Below are 18918 nucleotides of genomic sequence, written 5' to 3' on the forward strand. Positions count from 1 at the left end.
CCATTGGTCAGAGGAGGGGAGGGGCGGGCGCTTCCGGCCGCCGTGCGCTTCCTCTTCCCCCCGGGCCCTCCCGTCCCTCTCCCAGTGACTTCCGGTCGGCGGCGCTGGGCGGGGGGTGCGGAGCCGCCGCTCCCCTCCCCCCGGCACCGAGACCCCCCCCCCGCCGCCCGGCGGAGCCCCCCCCGCCCCGGCGGCAGCCACAGCGCCCGCCCTGCCCTGCCCCGCACTGCGCCGGGGGACCTGTCACCCCCCCCGGCCACCCCCCCGCTGCGGCGGGGGCCCCTCCGGGACCCCCCCTCACCACAGGCCTCCCCCGGGGGTTTCCCTCCCCACGGGCCTCCTCTGGCACGGCCGACGGGGACCCCCTCCCCGCCCCGGGAACCCCCCCTTCCCACAGCCCCCCGGGAACCCTCCACAGCCCCCTCCCGCCCCCCAGCACCCTCCCGTAGGGCCCCCCGCCATAGCACGGCCCCCCCAGCACGGCCCCAGGCCGCAGGCCCCCGGCCTGCCCTAGTGGAAAGAGCAGCCCCTCCACCCCTGCTAAGGGGAGGCAGCCCTCCGCCCCCCTCTATCCCCCCCCCGGTCCGGGGTGAAGCCCCTGAGGAGCAGACAGGGGTACCCCCGTCCCCCCCACCCCATTGCTTCCCATTGCAGGAGCGGGGGGTGCTCCGGAGGGGGGGTATTTCCCACAAACACCCCCCTCCCCGTCCTCCCACCAGGAAGAGCTGGGTGGGGGGGGGAATCGCCAAGTAAAAAGGGGGGGCCTCTCTCAGGCCAAGCCCCCTGGATAGGGGCTGCCCTCCCCCCTCTCCTTCCCCCCCCCCAGCCATGGAGATGCAGAAGGGGAAGGGGGGAACAGCAGGAGGAGGAGGAGGAGGAGGGAAGTTGCTGGTCTCCACTCTTCTGGATGCCAAGGATGAGTTAGAGGAGGTAGGTGCCTGGGGCTCGGGGCTGGGGGGCTCCAGGGGGTGGGTTACGGGCTCGGCCCCGCGCAGGGTGCGGGCGGGGTGGCACACGCTGCTCCCCTTGCCCGTCCCTGTGTGGGGAGGGGGCTCGCTCTAAGCAGAAACCACCTCCCAGCCGGGGTCTCCCTGCCCACCTCGCCCCAGCCATGCCTGGGCAGGGCGGCTGCAGGTTGTGGAGCGGGATGATGAAGCTTGCCTCACGCCTGAGCACCGACAGGACTCATCTTTCCAGTATCTGGGAAACTTTCTGACCTGTGTTCCCCAGGCCCCCAATTACACAGCGCTGTCCTACTTCCCATTGAGTTTTTCTTCCTGCACTGGGAAAAGAGAGGTGGTTCTTTTACAGGTGGGGAAGGTTTTGGGGTTTTCCCAGGATCTGTTCCTGGTGCGGAGGAGCCGCGGAAGAGCTGGTAGCGCAGGGACCCCGGGCGAGGCGGGCGCGTTGCTCGGGCCCTTCTGTAACGCTGATTTACACCTGGCTCGCAGGGTCAACTCGGCAAGTGTTCAGGGATCTTCCTAAAGCTGGTGTAGGGCCGGCTTCCCTGGTGCCACGGGGGCGGCGATGCTCTCGTGAACTGCTAGACTTGTGGGAGAGACTGGTTATTTATGGTGTGATGGAAACGAATGTATTTGGGGCTCATGAAATGGTGCAGACAAAAAAAAAAAAAATCATGTTGGATTTCAGTTGCAGGAGAAAAACAGGATGGTAACTGGAATAACTAGGTCTCAAGGTCTGGAAACTGTCCTTTGCCATTTGGAGTGTATTTATATTCCTTCAAAGCACTCGTCGGTCCCCGTGTGTGTTTTGGGTCCTGTCCAGGTCTGGACAGAACGTTCCCAGCTTCGGACCCGTGCAATTCTGCAAGCCCAGCATGGCCGGGAGCTTCGTTTGGGCTTGAAAATTGGCTCCAGGCTACCGAAACGGGTCTCCTGGGGTCCGGGTTGCTCTCACCCTGATCTTTCCCCACGAGCATTGGGTCTGGGAAGGAGCCACCGCGAGCTGGCAAGCGCGGTGGAGCTCAGGTTTGGTGATGGTGACGTATCCAGGCAAACGCAGGTACCAGAAGGAGAAGACTTTCCAGAGACAAGCCTTGCTTAACCGGCAAGCCTTCCTCCTATCCGTCTTAAACCACTGGAAAGCAGCAGTTTCGACTAAAACCCCAGTCAGTTGGAAGAAACTGGTTCGGGTATTCATTATACTCCTGAGTGCTGATGGATTTACTGTCACAAGTTTCGTGTTTCTTGCATTAAAGACTCCAACAAACAGGAAACGGAGCGTACACAGGAAAAACCGTGCGTGATCATTGCCCATCGAGTTTTCACAGTAAACAGGCTGCCACGTTTAGGGAAAAACCTCCTCCAGTCTTTCCCTATAGCGGTCATCGGAGCTGCTGGTGGCATTAAGTTGAACGTGTCTGTTTTGGGGAGAAAGAGGTGATCGGAAGGACTGGAGCTTGTAAAAATATATCTCGTATCAGGTGTTAACGTAAAGAAATTGTCGTCTTGTTCCGCTGTGGGTTTTGGTAGAGGCAGCAGAGCTCGTTACAGGAACACAAACCGTTAAACTTGCTCAAAGCTGGAAATACTGTTTTCAAATAGCTGGCAGTGGCGAGTTGGTGCGTCTCCTGTTTATCCCAAGAAGCGAATACCAAACCCTGATCCTGCAAGTCTGTCAGCCGGTCTTGGATCAAAGACATTATTTGACACTGAACTTCCTTGCAAAGCTCTTCTGGTGGTTCATTGGCTGCATTATCTGCCAACAAGTTGTCTTATTTCTCACTGGGATTTCTCTAACTCTGTTTTTCAGCCGCTGGATCTTGTCCTCCCTTTCAAATAATTCATCTGCTTTAGATTTGAGATTTTCATGGGTTTTGCCCCATTGCTCTTTCATAATGCCATCACTCGGCCTGGAACAAAGCCGGTTTCACAAAGGCATTATCTCTGCATTACTGACCAGTACATCTTCTTTCATATTGCCTTGGAGTGGAGAACTGTTGACCTCTTTCTCAATAGCTTCTTCACTGCAGCCCCTTTGATATGCAAAGGAGTCGCTAATCAGTTCCATAATCGGTGCGATGTGTTTGCATTTTAATCAAGAAATGACTGTGTAGAAATAACCTTTTTGTAACCTGCTTATTGCCTGTCTTAGGCTGCATTTGCCGCTTTTCCCTGGTGCAAACAGATTACCGCCCCGTTAACTGTAGGCTCCAAGGAAACTCCACAAAAGCCAGACCCTGTTTCGCCGGCTGCCGGTGACCCTCGAGTCGCTGCCGTGGCCGAAACGGTCCAGCCGGGTCCGCAGCTCTGGCGTGGAAGTGGGGGCACCACAAAGAAGGCAGGGCGCATCTCCTTCGCGCCGCAACGGAGCTGTTTATGGAAGAGTTTAATTTAGAAAAACATCTCGCGTGCAAGTTGAGAGCGAGACCCCGGCGTTAAAGGAGCCCCGCGGTCGAGCCACCCTTGTGCTGACAGCCAGGGACCCTGCTCTCCACCTGTTTGCAGGCTCTCGGGTGTCATCGCTGCTGCGAGAGCACGTGGTGAGCCTGCGAGTCCATGCGGCCCTTCTGTCACCGTCCCTGAGGTGGCACCAGGACGTGGGGAGAGGACGTGGCGTGCCCGTGCCCGGAGTCACGCCGCTCTGCTCAGCGCTTTCCCCGCACCGGAGGCAGGCATCGGCTAACACCGGGCAGGAGAAAGCGTTTCTGCGTGGGGCTGCTCATGCTCTACGTGAAGAGGGAGCAACTCTCTGAATTCTCTCAAGTGGAGTGAAAACCTTTGCCATTTGCTTCTCCAGTATTTTCACGCCTGCGCTCTTGTAACTTAGCAGTCCTGACTTCATGGCTCTTCCCGTCACTTCATCCCTCGGGGTGCTTGCATGCAAACATCTGCTCCTGCTGTTTATTCTCAGCCAGAAGTTGCTCAGATGTTAAGTGATGAGAACAGAAGGTTTCCAGGCTGCTGCCCCGCAGCCCAGGGTTCCCACACAGCCGGGAGCGGCGGGTCTCGCCCCGCAGAGCTGCTGGATGGCGGGCTCTGGCTTCCCTGCGCTGGGGGGACAGCTCATCATCTCGGGGTGCAGCTCCGCTCTCAGAGCGAGGATTGACAACCCTGCCTCAGATCCAGCCTTTGCACGACTGCGTCTTGGCCTCGTATCAAAGTGACATCAGTGTTAGTATCGCTGAATAATCACGCATTTACTTTTTGGCTCTTGGAGCGGTGTCGGCAGAGTATTTAAAACCCAAACCTGTGAATAAATGAACATTGATGAAGCGGTAGCTACTCCAGCTGGCAGCAGGTTCGGAGCCTTGACACGAGCCAAGAGCGGCTGTTGCGTCGCTGGCTGTTTTTCTGTCCGTTCAGGTGTTTGGATGGGGGTCGAAGCAGCCTCTGCTGTATCTTGTCTTGGTGAGTATGTGCTTGAGCGTACTTGTTCTTCCAAGTTTGTGATGTTTGGCTTTTCTCTGTTTCAGAGACTAGAAAGGTGTGTGGGCATCGTGACTTCGCTAACCAACGGGCTGTCGGAGAGGGAAGCTAACGATGCCCTCAATGCTCACGTAAGTGTCATCTTCTTGAGAGATGAGAAATCCTGCCTGGATGAAATAATTCATGGTGTGCTGTACCTGCACGGAGCTCTCTCTGAGGGAGCGGGCGTGCAAGCTATTAGCAAGGCACAAAGAACAGGCAGATACAAAGAGGCTGGGGAATGGAGCCTGCTGTGCTCTCACGGCTCTCAGCCTGTCAAGGATTTCCAGAGCTATTACAGTTAAAAGGCAAAACAACATCGTGGCTTTAATCCTTGTCTAGCCACCTATTTGGAAGCCAACCTGCAGTGCAATTTCTCGCTGAAATCTGGCTGAGCGTGTCTCTCTCCCGGCATACGAGTGTTCTGTACGTGTGCACGCACGCAGGAGTCTGTTGCTGTGCGTGTGCTGCTGGTGTTTGCGTTTCTTGTGTATTTTTGTACTCCTGCACTGCTCGGATCAGCTTTTTCCTGGCCTCCAAACAGCCAGACCACTGGAAAGGGCAGGTTCAGCCTTTCTTTTGAGGGATGGAGCATTTATTTCTAACTCTGCATAGTCTTAAAATACTTGCCAGCAAGCTGCAGATGTTACCGTATAAGGAAAACCGTCGTGTGACAGGTTAATGGGCTCTCAGACATGCTGATTGCATTTTTTCCTCCCCAGAACACCTTGGGCTGTTGGACTCAGTGTACAGAGTTGCCTTCCCTTAATGGGAAAAGGTCGGCAACCCAGGCTGGGTTTCAGGGCTCTGAAGCTCATGAAATGCTTTCCCACTTGGATGAACAGGTTGTAGAAAAGTCCGTAAGAAGAGCCTGGGCAGGTCCCCAGCCGCAGGACAGGGCTCAGGGATCTGCTGCTCTTCTTGTCTGGGGGTTTGTTGCCCCTCAGTAACGAGATATCCTGAAGTGGTCCGACTAAAACCACTGGAAAGCTCTGGGTACTGAGAGGTTTGCACCAGCATTAACTTCGCAAGGGGTACAAATGTTAGGGAGACCCTGCATGTTTTCTGTATTCCCTTGTGATCCCGCTTTGAATTGCGCGTGGGCTGCTGGGTGCTCTGTGGACCACCCATTTGGTGGGCTTGAGAGGGGTTTCCTCCTTCTGTTGCTTTACAGACCCTCCTCTAACATCCCATCTCACCTGCTCACCCATGGCACTTGCATTTTTTCTCTCTCAGATATGTAAAGGAACCCCCCAGCATGAGGAGATCTGCCTGGGTCTTTTCACTCTGGTCTTGACCGAACCTGCTCAGGCACAGAAGGTAAGGCACGCCTGCGCCCATCGGTGAGTGCAGGAGCTTTGTCCACGAGAGATTTTGCTTTCCAGGCAGCCAGAGATTCAGAGCAGTGGAAGTTTTGGGTCTCGTGCAGGCGTCGGAAGGCGCCTGGATGGAACCCTCAGCGCTGAGCAGTGTTTATTGTAGCAGGGCAATGACTTTGCTTGGACCGTTCCTGGTTTTGTTGCGTCCACGTGGCACAGGGGCTGCAGCAGCTGCTGCTCAGGGGAATGCAGATACTGCCACCAGGGAAGGGAGCTCAGCTGCGTTCTTTCCAGCCCTAGAATTAATTGTTTTTCGCTGTGGGAGGCGAGTACTGATTCTTCAAGAAACTGCAAGGCCTTTCCCGGTTTCTGCCTTGTCTTTGGAGGCCCAGAACGGATTTGTGTGCTGGAAGCCAGATGTAGATGCCTGCAGAAATAATCACCCAGACTCTAGAGGAGGAACATGTTCAATTCCTAGAGAAAATTGCTTTTTAGCAGTCCACTTCTATTAATTTCACAGACCGGGTTTAATTTTTAAATAACTGTTTTTAACGACACTGTAAACTGTGATTTTAAAATTGTAGTTGCTCACCTACAGGAAGATGAATGTTTTGTATTCTAAACGTCTTGGATGTGGATTTGGCGCTGTTGCTACAAACTGGGGGCGCTCGGGGAGGGAGTTGAAAATGAAAATGTTTTGTTATAGAAACCAGACCTATTTGTGGCAGCTACGAGGAAAAATAAAAGCGCTGTTGGAAGGGCCGTGCGTGGTGAGTGAGACCCGGGGGTCCTTGTTCGGATGCGTTTCAGTGAACAGGTGTTGCACAGAGTTTGAAGGGTTGAAGTGGACTCTTGAAGTCGGCAGGGTCTGCCGCGAGCGTGGCTGAGTGGCGTGCCGTTAGGGACGCTCTGTAAATCCTGGCGCTGCGCTGGACCGAAGGTGACTCATGCAATATTCTCTCTTGATTTAATCACTGCTGTGAGGGCAGAGCTCTCTCCACCAAAGCCATAGATCCGCGTTAGCTCCCGGAACTCATAGCTGCCTTGGCATTGCTAGATGGGACGGTCCTTGTCGGCGAAGGTACAGCTCCATTCCCCAGAAATCACCTCTTGAAAGCAAAACACACAAAAGCTTCTCCTGGGAGTCTTTAGGCCTGACTGCTTACAGTGCTGGTGCGAGTCAGATTTCTCTTCGGTTAGATGGCTGCGTTTTGCTCTGTCTCCTTGTTGGCTTAAGGCTTCCCAAACCCCGACCGCAGAGTCCCCAGCCCTGCTGTCCTTAGGCTCTGGCCTGATTCTGCCTCGTGCGCTGAGCCCAAGACTTGTAAACCTGGAGAGGCTGAATCCAGCTGAGGCTCGGAGCACCGCAGAACACATCCTTGTCTCCAAGACACTGCAGGAGCCAAAGAGTATTTCTAGTTGCTGACTAGCAGCGCTCTACAGGATGGTCTCCCAAAGGGTGAACCTCCTCCGCATCGAACAAAATGCCCTGCCTGGCACGTTCCGCTCTGGAAAAGGGGAGCGGGGGGGTGAGCGGTCCGTCTCCATTGCGACCGAGCTGCTGGCAGGCACCGACGCCGTCTCTCCGAGATGGCAGGCTGGGGGCATGCTTTGCTCTTCGTGGCCACGTTAATTAGAGGTGGCTGGTCCTGCTCTTGTCAGATCTGTTGTTCGGAGCACGTTACTTTTCTTGGGGAGTAATTGGATCTGCCAATCTGCTGGGCTCTGATGTCATCTGTTGCTGCCACCTGCCCTGGATCCAGACAGCAAGGACGGGAAGCCGGTCAGTGATTTTCTACCAGGCTTTGGGGGGAGTTACTCCTTGCCTTTGCTCCCTGCCTATGAAGAGGGGTTAACACGTGCCTGACTGATAAGGCATCTTGCAAGACTCTTGAGAGAGCTCATTCTCACGCAGAGGGCAGAGCTCCGCTCCTCCTCCAGCGAGAGGCCCACAGGTCCGGGACGCTCAGCGCGGCCAGCGCCCGTCGTCTGCCGTAACCATTCCCACATCTGGTCACGGGTGAAGATTCGCAACCTCAGGTGGCGGCACGGGAGCGTTGTGTCAGGGAGCGTCGAACCTAGCGAGGTTGATGTGAAAGTGGTACTGCTCTGAATCAAGCGTACCCCATGAGGCTTCACCATACTCCTGGGACCTGTTGTTTTGCCAAAAAAAAAAAAAAATTGATATTGTAGCTGGCCATGTTTGCATTCAAGGGTGTTTTAGCGCTTGTTGCCCTAGAAGCCGAGCAGGGGGTGCAGTGTGTGCTCCAGTCCCAGCACGCTCGCAGAGGCATCTCACGCCATCTGCTTGGTCGTCTTCTGTTTCTTCAGTGGATGACCCTGGCGTCCGGATCCGTCTTGTCTCGCACCGTGGCCTCGCTGTCCCCCCCGCATCTGCTGGTGCGTGGAGGGGAGGTGGAGGTACCCCCCCTCCTCCCGGAGAGGCTGTTTAAAACGCATCTCCCTTCCTTTTTGGGATGGGGCCCGAGCTGCCCCGTCCTCTCGCTGATCGATTAAAGAAATGGTGGCACAGCCCTCGCCGCGGCGGAGGATCGGCTGAAGCACGCAGGTCTCCTCCTCCCCCTTTGTTGCCTTGACGCTCCAGCCAGGAGAGATTAGCTGTGCTAAACTTGTCCAGCTGTGAGGAGGGACACTTGACCGCCTTCAAATATCAAAGTGACAGCAAGTGATCTGTCAGATCTCCCTCCTCCGCCTGGCACCTCGCACTTTAATTAACACTCCGCTCCGGGATCAGAGTGCACGGAGCCCTCCCCGCAGATGAGCGCAGCGCTTCCCTGACATCTCCTCTGGCATCTGTCCGCCGGGTGCCTCTTCTGCCCCGGTGCTGGGTGGGAGGGGGCCTCTCTCCTCCACTCGATGCCTGTTTTCTTTTTTTGTTTCTTCTCCCCTCATTTCAAGCGAACATTTATCATTTGTTCCTTCCTGTTAATTAAATGGCCTGTGCGAGTGGCGGCTCCAATCTGCCGAGAGCGGGGAGGAGACGATGGCTTGTTTGCAGCCTTGGCAATAATCAAGAAATTCAGGTTCTCTCCCCACCCCCTAGCTGCTGGAGCCCTGAAGATGTTCTCCAAGCACCTTCCTTGGAGTTATTGCTACCATCCTTGTGCCGGAGGCTGTCAGGCGGGGGTCCAGTCTGACCTGTCTAAGCAACTGGTCGGTGACATGCCATACTGCCGTGACCCTGATAAAATGGGACTTGTTCTCCTCTGGGCAGTTGTACTTTGGGCCAAGGATCAGCAACGTCGTAGGTGCGGTTCGAGTTCTGGTTTTCTGCAGTGTTTGCTTATGGGATTTGAGGAAGTGTGCAGTAAGCAGGGTGAAGAGCTGCCAAACTTCCCTAGGTAATAGGATTATGGTGTCCTTCCTCCTGGGACTTAAATAGTCAACCAGAAGTAAATCCCTTGGAGTGTCTCTTCTAGCTGTTTGTTCCAGCCCTTCTGAGGATGCTGCCAGAATCAGCCCAGCCGGTCGGGAGCTGATCCACGCTGTCAGGGCCGTATCACAGGACCTCTTGGTGGCTTTAAATGCAGATGTGGACGCTGCACCTCACACACATCCAGCAGAAAACCAAAGCCTAGATGTTTCACCCAGAAAAGCATGAATTCTTTGAACACAGAAGCTACCACCAAGAAAAGCTACCGAGATGAGAAATGTTCATCTCCGAAGGGTGCAGAAATGCACCTGCCTGTGAGAGGGAAGTGCCAGGAGCGATGGGTGGTCGTAATCCTGTCATCAAGCACCGGAGGTGGGATCCAGGCAGGGTAGGGACCTGACAACACAGGCATCTTCCAAACGACGTAAAAGCTCCGTCTAAGTCCGGGCAGACCACAGGGGAACTGGCATCGCGCGTGCTCCCCGGCCGGCTGTGTCCTGGACCAGCTCTGTCCCCTGCGTTTTCCCCTCGGGGTGATGTATGTGTTTCTTTTTCAAAGCTGATGCAGCGGAGGGAGATGTTGTGCGTTCCTGGCCAGGTAGTCGTCTGTGTGGAGACTTTGAGTCTGGCTCTGCTTTGTGGGCATTCATTTAGCATTTCAAAAGCAATTAAAGGCCCCGAAGAGTCTACACCTCTTGAATTCTGTTTTTTTGTTTGGGATTTTTTTATATATATATATTTCTTTTACACAGTGCTATATGAAAAAGGGAGGGAGAAAGCCTGAGCACAGGGAGTCTTATCAAAGAGATCTTTTGAGGCCTCATTAACTCTCTAAAGGAGGATGCAGAGCCCAGACCCCTGCTCTCTGGAATATCATGACATTTACTGGCACAAATTAACATTCATGCAGAACCACTTAGCAAATTACTTCCTAATCACCCTCCACCCCCTGCTGTCCTGTCCAGAGGGGAAGGGAGCACCAGCACCTTTGCTCTCTGGCCAGCATGTTGTCTGGCTGCTGGTGGCAGACGAGAGAGGAGAAAGTCCTTCCTTTCCCTACGATAGTTCCCTCTTCCCGCAGCACAGCCCCACCAAATCTGCCAGTTCGGACCGCGGGCAGGATGTCTGGATTTCTAACCCAAAACCAGCCAACGTGGTAGCATGGTTCTGAGCTGGACGGTCTCCAAATTCAGCTCTGCCTGACCTCGGAAATCTTGTGTGAGCAGGAGCGCGTGGCATGGGGACGATCCGCCTCCGCTCCTGCGTCTCCGTGGAGCTCCTGTGGTATTGAAGCAGCATCACATCGGAGTGCCCCCAAGTCCTGCGGGGGTCTTCAGTGCGGTTCCAGTCGTCACTGGTGCCAGGGAGATTAGAGCAGTGGGGCGGGGGGGGGGCGCTTAAACGATCTGGATGTGACTGTTTATTAACTGATCCTTCCTGAAGGAAGGATCCTGTCTTTCCTCTCTAGTGTTGGTCTCTCCAGAGCTGTGGCAGGGTGCAGGGGAGGCTGGGACGAGGGGACAGGGACACCCGACAGTGTTCAGGAGTGAGAAACCTTTGGCTCCTGGGGCTAAATCCAGTGAATCCAGCGGTCGATTTATAACGCCTCAGAGGATTAATGGCTCTCCCTGCCTGGCCCTGGGATGCCGATTCAGGTCACCCCATGGGTGTGTTCCTGCCTTGATGTTCTTTCCCCGAGATTCGTTTATTTGCTGTTATCTGGTCAGGTTTGATAAAACCATTGCATGTTTTCCGTTATGGTCCTTCACCTGACCATCTCCCGCTCTTCTCCTCTGCTGCAGTGCTACCGGGACTTGGCACTGGTGAGCCGAGATGGCATGAACATCGTTCTCAATAAGATCAACCATATTCTCATGGAGAAGTACTTGAAGCTGCAGGACACCTGTCGGACCCAGGTGAGGAGAAGGTCTTCTCCCCAGAATCGCTCCTTTCACACCAAGCAGGCAGGGGATGAGCAGAGGGCGTTGGAGTGTGGAGGGCTTAGGGGGCAGTCGGCACCGATGGAGCTCCTTTGCTCCATGTTAAGGACTCGCCTTTGGAAGGGAGACGTGGTGGCATTTGCCAGCCGAGGCAGCCACGATGTTGGGGAGAGGTGGCGGGGGTCCGTGGCAAAAGCTGCACTGATCTCTCCCTCTGCCCAGCTGGTGTGGTTGCTGCGGGAGCTGGTGAAGAGCGGGGTGCTCGGTGCGGATGGCGTCTGCATGACCTTCATGAAGCAGATTGCAGGTGAGTTGTGTCGCAGGAGCGAGGTGACCGCTGCCTGCATCCCCCCTGCTCGTGCCCGCAGGCTGGCCGCTGCCGGTGCCGTACCAGGGCTGACTCATGGCGTGCCACGCTTGGCCTCAGAGCCAGAGCCCCTGCTGCCGTGCAGCCGCGTCCGGACAGGCTTCCCGAGCGTCTCTGTACCCAGCTGTCAGGCAGGAGCAGGGCTCACTGGCAGGCACCAAGCCTGCCCCAACCTGTCTGGTGAGGAAATCTCTCCAGGGAGGATGGAGCAGAGGATAAGCCTTCAAGAGTCTGTTGCTCCCAACAGTCTCTACAAGGGGTGAATCACAGAGAGAGCCAGGAGGTTCTGGCAAATGCTCTAACAGCCAGGAAGTGTATTGGTTCCTGTTGCTGCCAGATTTCGCCCTGTAGCACTGCGCAGGAGCGCCAGGATCATCCTTAGTCCCTGCTCTGACCTCTGGATGGCAAGAGCCGTGCGTGTGGCTCCTCTGTAACTCATCAGAGACGCAGGAGGCTGCTTCACCCCAGGTGAAGTCAGTAGCTCCTCCAGGGAGCTGGCCGCACGGTAGCCTGTAGCGTGTTCCCCCCCAGCCCGCGGTGTAAGCACCCCGCAGCCGTGCACACATGCACACGCCTTTCCGGATTCACAGGAACGGTGCCTCTTCCGTGTTCTCTACTCCGTGCTGGTGCCGGCCGCTGACGTCCACGGAGGAGGAATTAATGTCCCACCGTAAAACCTGACATTGTGTTTTTATTGTGTGCGCCTGTGACACGGGGCTGGGCAGCCTGGATTGGAAATTGCCGTGTCTGCTCTTCACGGGAGGAAGAATGGGGAGGGAGGGGACAGAGTCCTGAGTGCGAGCCAACCTGCCCTGGCCCTGTTGTCACAGTTTAAACACAGAACATTTTAAAAACCACTGGTGAAGGCATCCCTTGTTTCCCTTCGGTTGCACCTCCCCATTCAGGGCCCCTTCTGTTCTGGAAGGACGCCGCTGTCTCACTTCTCACCGCTTTTACGATGCCTTAATTGTTATGATCCCATTGTTTTGGCTTGCCTGCTTTAGGCGTTTTCCGTGCCCCTGCAAGCAGGAGTCCCGCTCTGCTCCCAGCGATGTCAGCCAAAGGCTTCGTGCTGAGGGCGTGAGACGCCTCTTTGACACCTGGCCTTTATTTGAGAGTTTGGGCATTCTTTGCAGATGCTGTTTCTCCTTTGTAGGTTCAGCAGCTGCAAATGTTTTTCTCTTCTCCAGCTACTGAATCTCATCGCTTTCTGGCTTCTCCTTTGCTTTCCAGAAGGATAATTACTGACTCCATATTATCACGGTTCTTTTGCAAGAATACTGTTGCAGCAAAGACCCCCTTGATCCCCTTACAGAAAGGCACTTATACCTAGACACGTGCTATATCTAGGAACAGCCAAGAACGTGTGGCAGGCAGAGCGGGACCAGGCAGGAGTGTGTGCTCCAGACAGGGAGCAAACTCCTTGTTTAGCTTTGCCTTACTGGGGATGCGGGGATCGAAGCGGTCGGTGGTTCAGTTGAGTCTGGCAACAGAACCGCACCCGTTCATCTGACTGGCTTTTCTCTTCCCTGTTGTCTTTCGCTTTCAGGTGGGGATGTGACAGCGAAGAATATCTGGCTGGCCGAGAACGTCCTGGAGATACTGACTGAGCAAAGGTACGGCTGGTCGGGAGGCGCTGGCGAAGGCTGGTGCAGTCTGAAGAGAGCAGCGGCCAGGCACGAAGCGAGGGAGAGCGCTCCTCGTCTGCCCGCTACGAGGGTGGTTGTCCTGCTCGGTGCAAGAGCGGCAGATTTCGGGGCGGTGTGTTTGCGGTGACAGCCTCTGTGGGAGTGTGTTGATGGGGTTTCCTGCGCAAAAGACCTCTGCATTCCCTTACTGTGTTACCAAGCATATTTTCGAGCCGTGGCATGAATTTCTAGCTCTTGGAGCCCTCTTGCTGCAGGTTGTGTGTGGGAGAGTGTCCTGAAGTCCCTCCATTAGCAAACCTCCTCTGCGGGGTTTGGAGAGGGGCTGCGTGTCATGTCGAATGAGATGGTCTGCACAGACTGAGGCCTCTCCCCGCGCCGTGTGCGAGGACACGGCTATTCCCTAAGACGCGGCACCCGGTCAGCCCCGGCTCTGGGCAGCGGGGTGGCATCGCCTCGTGTGGCCGAGGAGCACGCGTGGCTCAGGAGCAGCATCCCAGGAATATTTTCTTCCTGAGTTTCCCGAGCTGCGGGGGAGGTGTTCCTTTTGGAGGAGTAGGACAGAGTTAATTGCCCAAAAAGCTTCCTGTGTTTAAACAGCTCCTGCTTCATCAGGGCTGCAACTTTAATTTGTTGTGGACAGGCCATCTGGGAAGTATTGTCCTATGGGCTCAGCATTGTCCTTTGTTGGCAAAGCAGCCGCTAATTGATGATAAGCAGGATTCCGAGCTGCAGCCTTTGGCTGGGCAAAGTCATTATTTTTAAATAGCCTATAGCTTTTCACCGAGCGCTGTCTATAATAGCAGCGATTCTCCTAAAATCGCTTATTGCTGCGGTTAACAATCAAGTTGTTAAAGCATTTATTTGGCCGCAGCTAACAGCCCCAGTGATTTTTATTCCGGGAATAGCTGCGCGGGTGAGTGCTGCTGCGAGTGCCATCTAGTGCCCCACCATGCACGGGAGGGAGAGACCCTCTGAGATCTTCTGGGCTTGGCTGACCTTCGGTTCTTCGCAGTATTGCCTCGGCTGCCTTTCTGCTAAGCTCAACTCTTCTGTTCCCAACTGTATTTAAGCCCCTACCAGCTCTTGATGTGGTCTTCCCATGTGCTGGTGCTACTCACCGCTGCCACCCCACGCCTTGGAGCATCTCGGAAGCACTCCTCATCTCGCCAAAACACGTTGCAGCTCTTGTCTTGCAAACAAATAACTGCAAACAGCTGGACTGTGGGAGAAATAGCAGCTTCTCAGTGGTGATCCAAAGCCACATCTGGCTGTGGATCTGCAGGAGAAAGCCCCCTGCACTAAATAACAGCTGAGCTTTGTCACTTGAGGAGAGGAGTTTGTCAGAGGAGCAGATGTGAGAGGAAAAGGCTCGGGCCCCGTTGAAGGTATTGCTGGAGTGTCAATGATACGTACTGTAGCAGCACAGAAACTGTCTGAGCACGAGGAGAGCTGAGGATTGGAAGTGAACCCAAGGGAGAACCTGCAGCTCTTTGCTGGGATTTACGTGCTTTGATTAGGGGAACACCAGAGCTTTAATTAAAGCCACGCATGTGAAGATCTGATGCCACATTCAGAGTGTTGAGTGCTTGGTTTAATTAAAAACAGTTACAGCAAAGCTGCTTCTCAAGCACTGCCTGTCTCGGAGAAGAGGCAAGCCCGCTACCTCTCGAAAGCAGGCTGTTAATTTAGCTTCTTGCTGCTAATGGCGGCACGAGTGCGATGCTTCCTCCGAGTGTTTTCATTTTCTCTGCCTGTTGGATCGATGAATCCTGTGGCTGTGGGTGGCTTTTACCCCCCTTTGACAGCATTTTTATTTTCTGCACAGCCCTCGCTGGGAAAAAGGGGAGATGCTGACCTGCCACCCCCCGGGATCCCGGACTTAATTACTCCCACATCCTCCCTAACATAACCTCCGCTCAGTGCCGTGTGCCGCCAGGCCAGCCCGCCCAGCCGACTAATTAACCTGCTCCTAGCATCCAGCTAGATGCAGGGAGAAAAACCTGGGAAAACAAACACTTGTCACGTCTTCCCAGGTTCCCCCCCCCGGTGATTTAGGGCAACTGCCTCATTTGCCGCTGGGCCGGTGTCTCTTCAGGTGGCCGTGGCGTTACAGCTGCTGCACGCAGCGGTGGCACTTCCACGGGGCTTCTGATTTACAGCTCGCTGAGCCAGGGGATGCTGCGGGTGATCAATCACGCTGGAGGCACCGAGCCGGCCTGGCCCGTTCTTGGCATCCAGTGCAAATAACCAAGCTGACGAGGTCCTTTTTATGGACCGAGAATATTTATTGTTGCGCTTAGATAAGGGAGGTTGAGAACGCGGCACACCCAGCAGACGGGGCGCTGCCGCACGGAGCAGGCAGGGCGGCACAGGCGGGAGACAGCGACGGAGCAGCCGATGTGGAAACGCTTTGCCGGTGGGCTCTGCCGCTCCCAGGGAGCGGGGCTGAAGCACCTGCCTGCGCTCAGGACGCGAAGCTGCTTGGCTGAGAAATAAATCTGCTTGCAGAAAGCCAGTCCTGGGCGCAGAGCCCCTGCGCTGAGCCGAGCGCGGCTTGTCCCTGTCCTTCCCCGAGGTAGGACAGATTCCTGCTGTGCCCGCGATGGGGCTGCGATGTCGCTCCCATCGCAGACCCCCTCTGCGCAGCTGGATCTGCCCTCTCACAAATCTCCCTAGTATTTGATCGTAAGCATATCTGGTTTTCCCCAGTCCTTGCCATTTGGTGCTTCCAGCTCCCCAGCAGTCACGCCTGCTCTTTTCCTTCTGCCCCAGGCACCGTTGCCTGGTCAAGCCGAGGCAGGGGCAGCTCCTCTGCCCCCAGTGCCGCGGGAGCTGCCTCCTAGCCCAGCGCGGGGCTCGAGAGCTGCCGAATCTCACTGACAGCTGCCCTGTGTGACCTGCTGCTCCGGATGCCGCCGATTTTGCTGGACTAATCCACTTGGCACTGGCAGACTGGCAGCAGGGGAGCACGAAAACACCTCTTGCAGGGGTGTGCGTGAGAGCATTTGGGGCCTGATCGTACGGGAAGGTCCTTGTAGCTTGTCCTGGTGCGTTGTCTCTTGCTCGGTGCTGTTCCGGCTATGGAGACCAATAAAGAGGCTCCTGTGGTGGTTGGTGTTAGCGTCGAGGTCAAATCTATTCGTGGGGCAGCTGCTCCCTCCACTCGCTCCTGAGCACTTTATTGCTTGCAGTTGCAAATACCTTAGATTGTTGTGGCAGTGAACATCTCTGTGGCCCTGGAAGTCCACCCAGCGCTTCGCCTGAGCACGTCTGCCACCCTGCCAGAGAGCTTGGGGTGCGAGCACCGCACAGTAGACTCTGATGGGACCGTCCTGGGGGAGGAAGAGGTGGACCAAAGCATAGCAAGCACCCAGTACGGAGCAGGGAATGGTCCATGCATGGACATTCTCTGGGCTGGCACAATAGGCTGGAGTCCCTGCCCTTGCTGTTTCCTTTGTGCCTCAGTTTCCTCTGTCCTGGCCTCCACGTTTATGTCACTTCTGGCTGTGGTTCCCTCATGGAAGTGGCTGAAGGCGTTTCTGGTTTTTTTAATTCCTTTACAGAGAGTGGGTACTGAAAAGCAGCCTCTTGATAGCCATGGCGGTGTACACGTACCTACGGCTCATCGTGGACCATCATGGCACGTCTCAGCTCCAGGTTCTTCGTCAAAAGGAGGTGGATTTCTGCATCTCCCTCCTCCGTGAACGGGTGAGCAAATCAGGGGACTCGGGGGATGGCTGGGGAAAGAGACCTGCCTCTCTGGGGAGTCTGTGTCTGCGTGCGGTGGCGTCGCCCCTGTTCCTCGTGCAGCTGGAGGTGTGAGACGTGCTGGTTCCCCAGTCACCCCCCAGCTTGCACCGTGCAGGCTGTGGTGTGTGGCTCATTCTCAGTGCGGGCTGTGAATGGCTTGTGAACCCGTTCACACCAGCTATGCCGTCAGGCTCCAGGCTGCAGAGAGGGTGAGAGCAGCTCTTTTGTTGGAGCTGCCTCATTTCAGTCTCTTTTATTCAGGGCAGAAGGGTTGAAACCGTTCTCTTTCTGCTGCTGTGGCACCTCGGTGCTTGTGGCTTACTGTAGCTGCAAGAACACCAGTTCCTCCCTTAGGGAGGCAGCCAGTGTCTTCGCAAGCTTAGAGAGAACGCGATAGCCAGCTCCAGGCCACTTTTTGGTCCATATCATGCAGGAGGAGCCACCAAAGCTAGGTGTAGGCAGAAATCCTTGCGTTTGGCGTCCTAGCCCTGCAGGACGTGATGGTTCTGCAGCTCCCTGGTCTGAGTACTGCCCGCTCTCCCCTTCCTTCTTGCTGGGCGGGAAGGACCAAGTGTCAAGTCCTAGCTTCAGAGACTGGCTGCAGTCCTGGAGAGAAAATGTCAGATTTATGGGCCAATTGTTTGCTTTACAAGAGAGAGAACATTTTAAAATAGCTGCTGACCTTCCCGCCTGTCACCCTGCCTCTCAGAACCTGCTAGCTTCAAAAGAGGGGCAGGCTGCCAGGGGCAGGAGTGTAGATATTGTGCAAAGAGTGAATCATCTGGAGCCGGCGGTAAGGTTGAAGGACTGACTGTTCCTCCCTTCCCCTCCTCCTGCCACCCAGTGCCTTCTCCCTTCCCCCTGCTCAGGAGCAGGTAAACAGTAAATGAGATTTTTCCTCTCCTTTCCCTAGTTCATGGACTGCTTCATGATCGGCCGGGACCTTGTGCGGCTGCTGCAAAACGTTGCAAGGATACCCGAGTTTGAGCAGCTCTGGAAGGACATCATCCACAACCCGCAGGTCCTCAGCGCGCAGTTCACAGGTAGGCAGGGCCGGGGCCGAAGGGGCGGCCAGCTCCATCCTGCCCTGCCTGGGAGAGCCTCCGCCGGCGCCCCGCTAGCCACGGGCAACCCCCTCCTGCCTTCGCATGCCCTTGTGGCAAGGCTGCCATGACTGTCAGCCCATTCCAGGGAGAGTTGGAGGAAAAATCCTCCACAGCAGCTGTTTTTCACTCTGCACGGCCCAGCTGGCCCAAGCCTCAGGACCGTGCTAGAGCGGGCAGGCTCTGTTACAGCCCTACTAAAGCAAAACACGTTGGGGGTGTGGGTTCCTTCCAGATGCTCTCTTAGAGGAGAGCGTGCAGAGAGAGCTATAATTACACCCTGTGATCCCACCGCCGTCAAGGCCCATGTGGCTGCTTCTCATCCCTAACTAGAAGATACCTCCAAAAGCAGCTTTCTGCTGGCTGCGAGGAGCTTAGGAATAAGAAGCAGGACCTGGACCAGTCTGCCATGGTCAGCTCCGGTGCTTGGCAGCTTTTGCCATTTTTTTAAATGCTGCAGAGGCCTCGTAGGCATCTGGGCTTTAAACCATCCTGAAAAACAGATACTTCAGGCAGCTGTAATGACAGATCATGAGAATGTGGCTGGGCCACGACGAGGGTCGTTAAATTGTATTGCTTGTTCTGGGCTTAACACTTCCATAATTGTAGTTTGTTGCTTTTTTTTAATTAAGATGAGGTGAAGTTGGAGCCCAAAGATATAAAGTGTCTGAGTCCTTCAGACTCTCCGGAAAAGAGCCTGATGAAGCTCCGTAGCTCTAAAGCAACAAGTCCAGAAGATGCAGCAACTGACACTTTCTAAATGGGATTTTATTTCTCCCAGTAGTCTTGCACGCTTGGTGTGCCGAACACTCAGCCGTGGAGCTCTCTGCACAGTCTGGGTCAAAATAGACATGATGGAGAGCATGTTATATTTATAATTTTTATTGGTATAAATTATTCACTTCTCTAGGGGCTGTCACATCATTATCTGTCTGCAGCAATTCTAGTGAGTCTTTGGAAATGGGGCTT

General features: G+C 55.2%; 1 protein-coding gene across 3 annotated transcripts in view; it reads left to right on the forward strand.

The window, feature by feature from the left end:
• The first annotated feature begins 270 nt into the window (after positions 1-270).
• INTS3 (integrator complex subunit 3) overlaps positions 271-18918 on the forward strand; it is a 42525-nt gene continuing 23877 nt past the window's right edge. Inside the window, exons 1-8 of one of the 3 annotated variants that reach the window (XM_075176103.1) lie at positions 271-930; positions 4436-4519; positions 5664-5747; positions 10943-11056; positions 11303-11387; positions 12997-13063; positions 16660-16804; positions 17760-17889. In XM_075176103.1, the coding sequence (XP_075032204.1) occupies positions 829-930; positions 4436-4519; positions 5664-5747; positions 10943-11056; positions 11303-11387; positions 12997-13063; positions 16660-16804; positions 17760-17889 (811 nt within the window). In that variant the 5' untranslated portion in view covers positions 271-828. Of the gene's footprint in view, positions 931-4435; positions 4520-5663; positions 5748-6553; positions 9739-10942; positions 11057-11302; positions 11388-12996; positions 13064-16659; positions 16805-17759; positions 17890-18918 lie in introns of those variants that run through there. The other 2 variants (XM_075176102.1, XM_075176104.1) reach the window with 2 other exon arrangements.

This window comes from Calonectris borealis, chromosome 29, assembly GCF_964195595.1.
Source record: "Calonectris borealis chromosome 29, bCalBor7.hap1.2, whole genome shotgun sequence".
Taxonomy (NCBI): domain Eukaryota; kingdom Metazoa; phylum Chordata; class Aves; order Procellariiformes; family Procellariidae; genus Calonectris; species Calonectris borealis.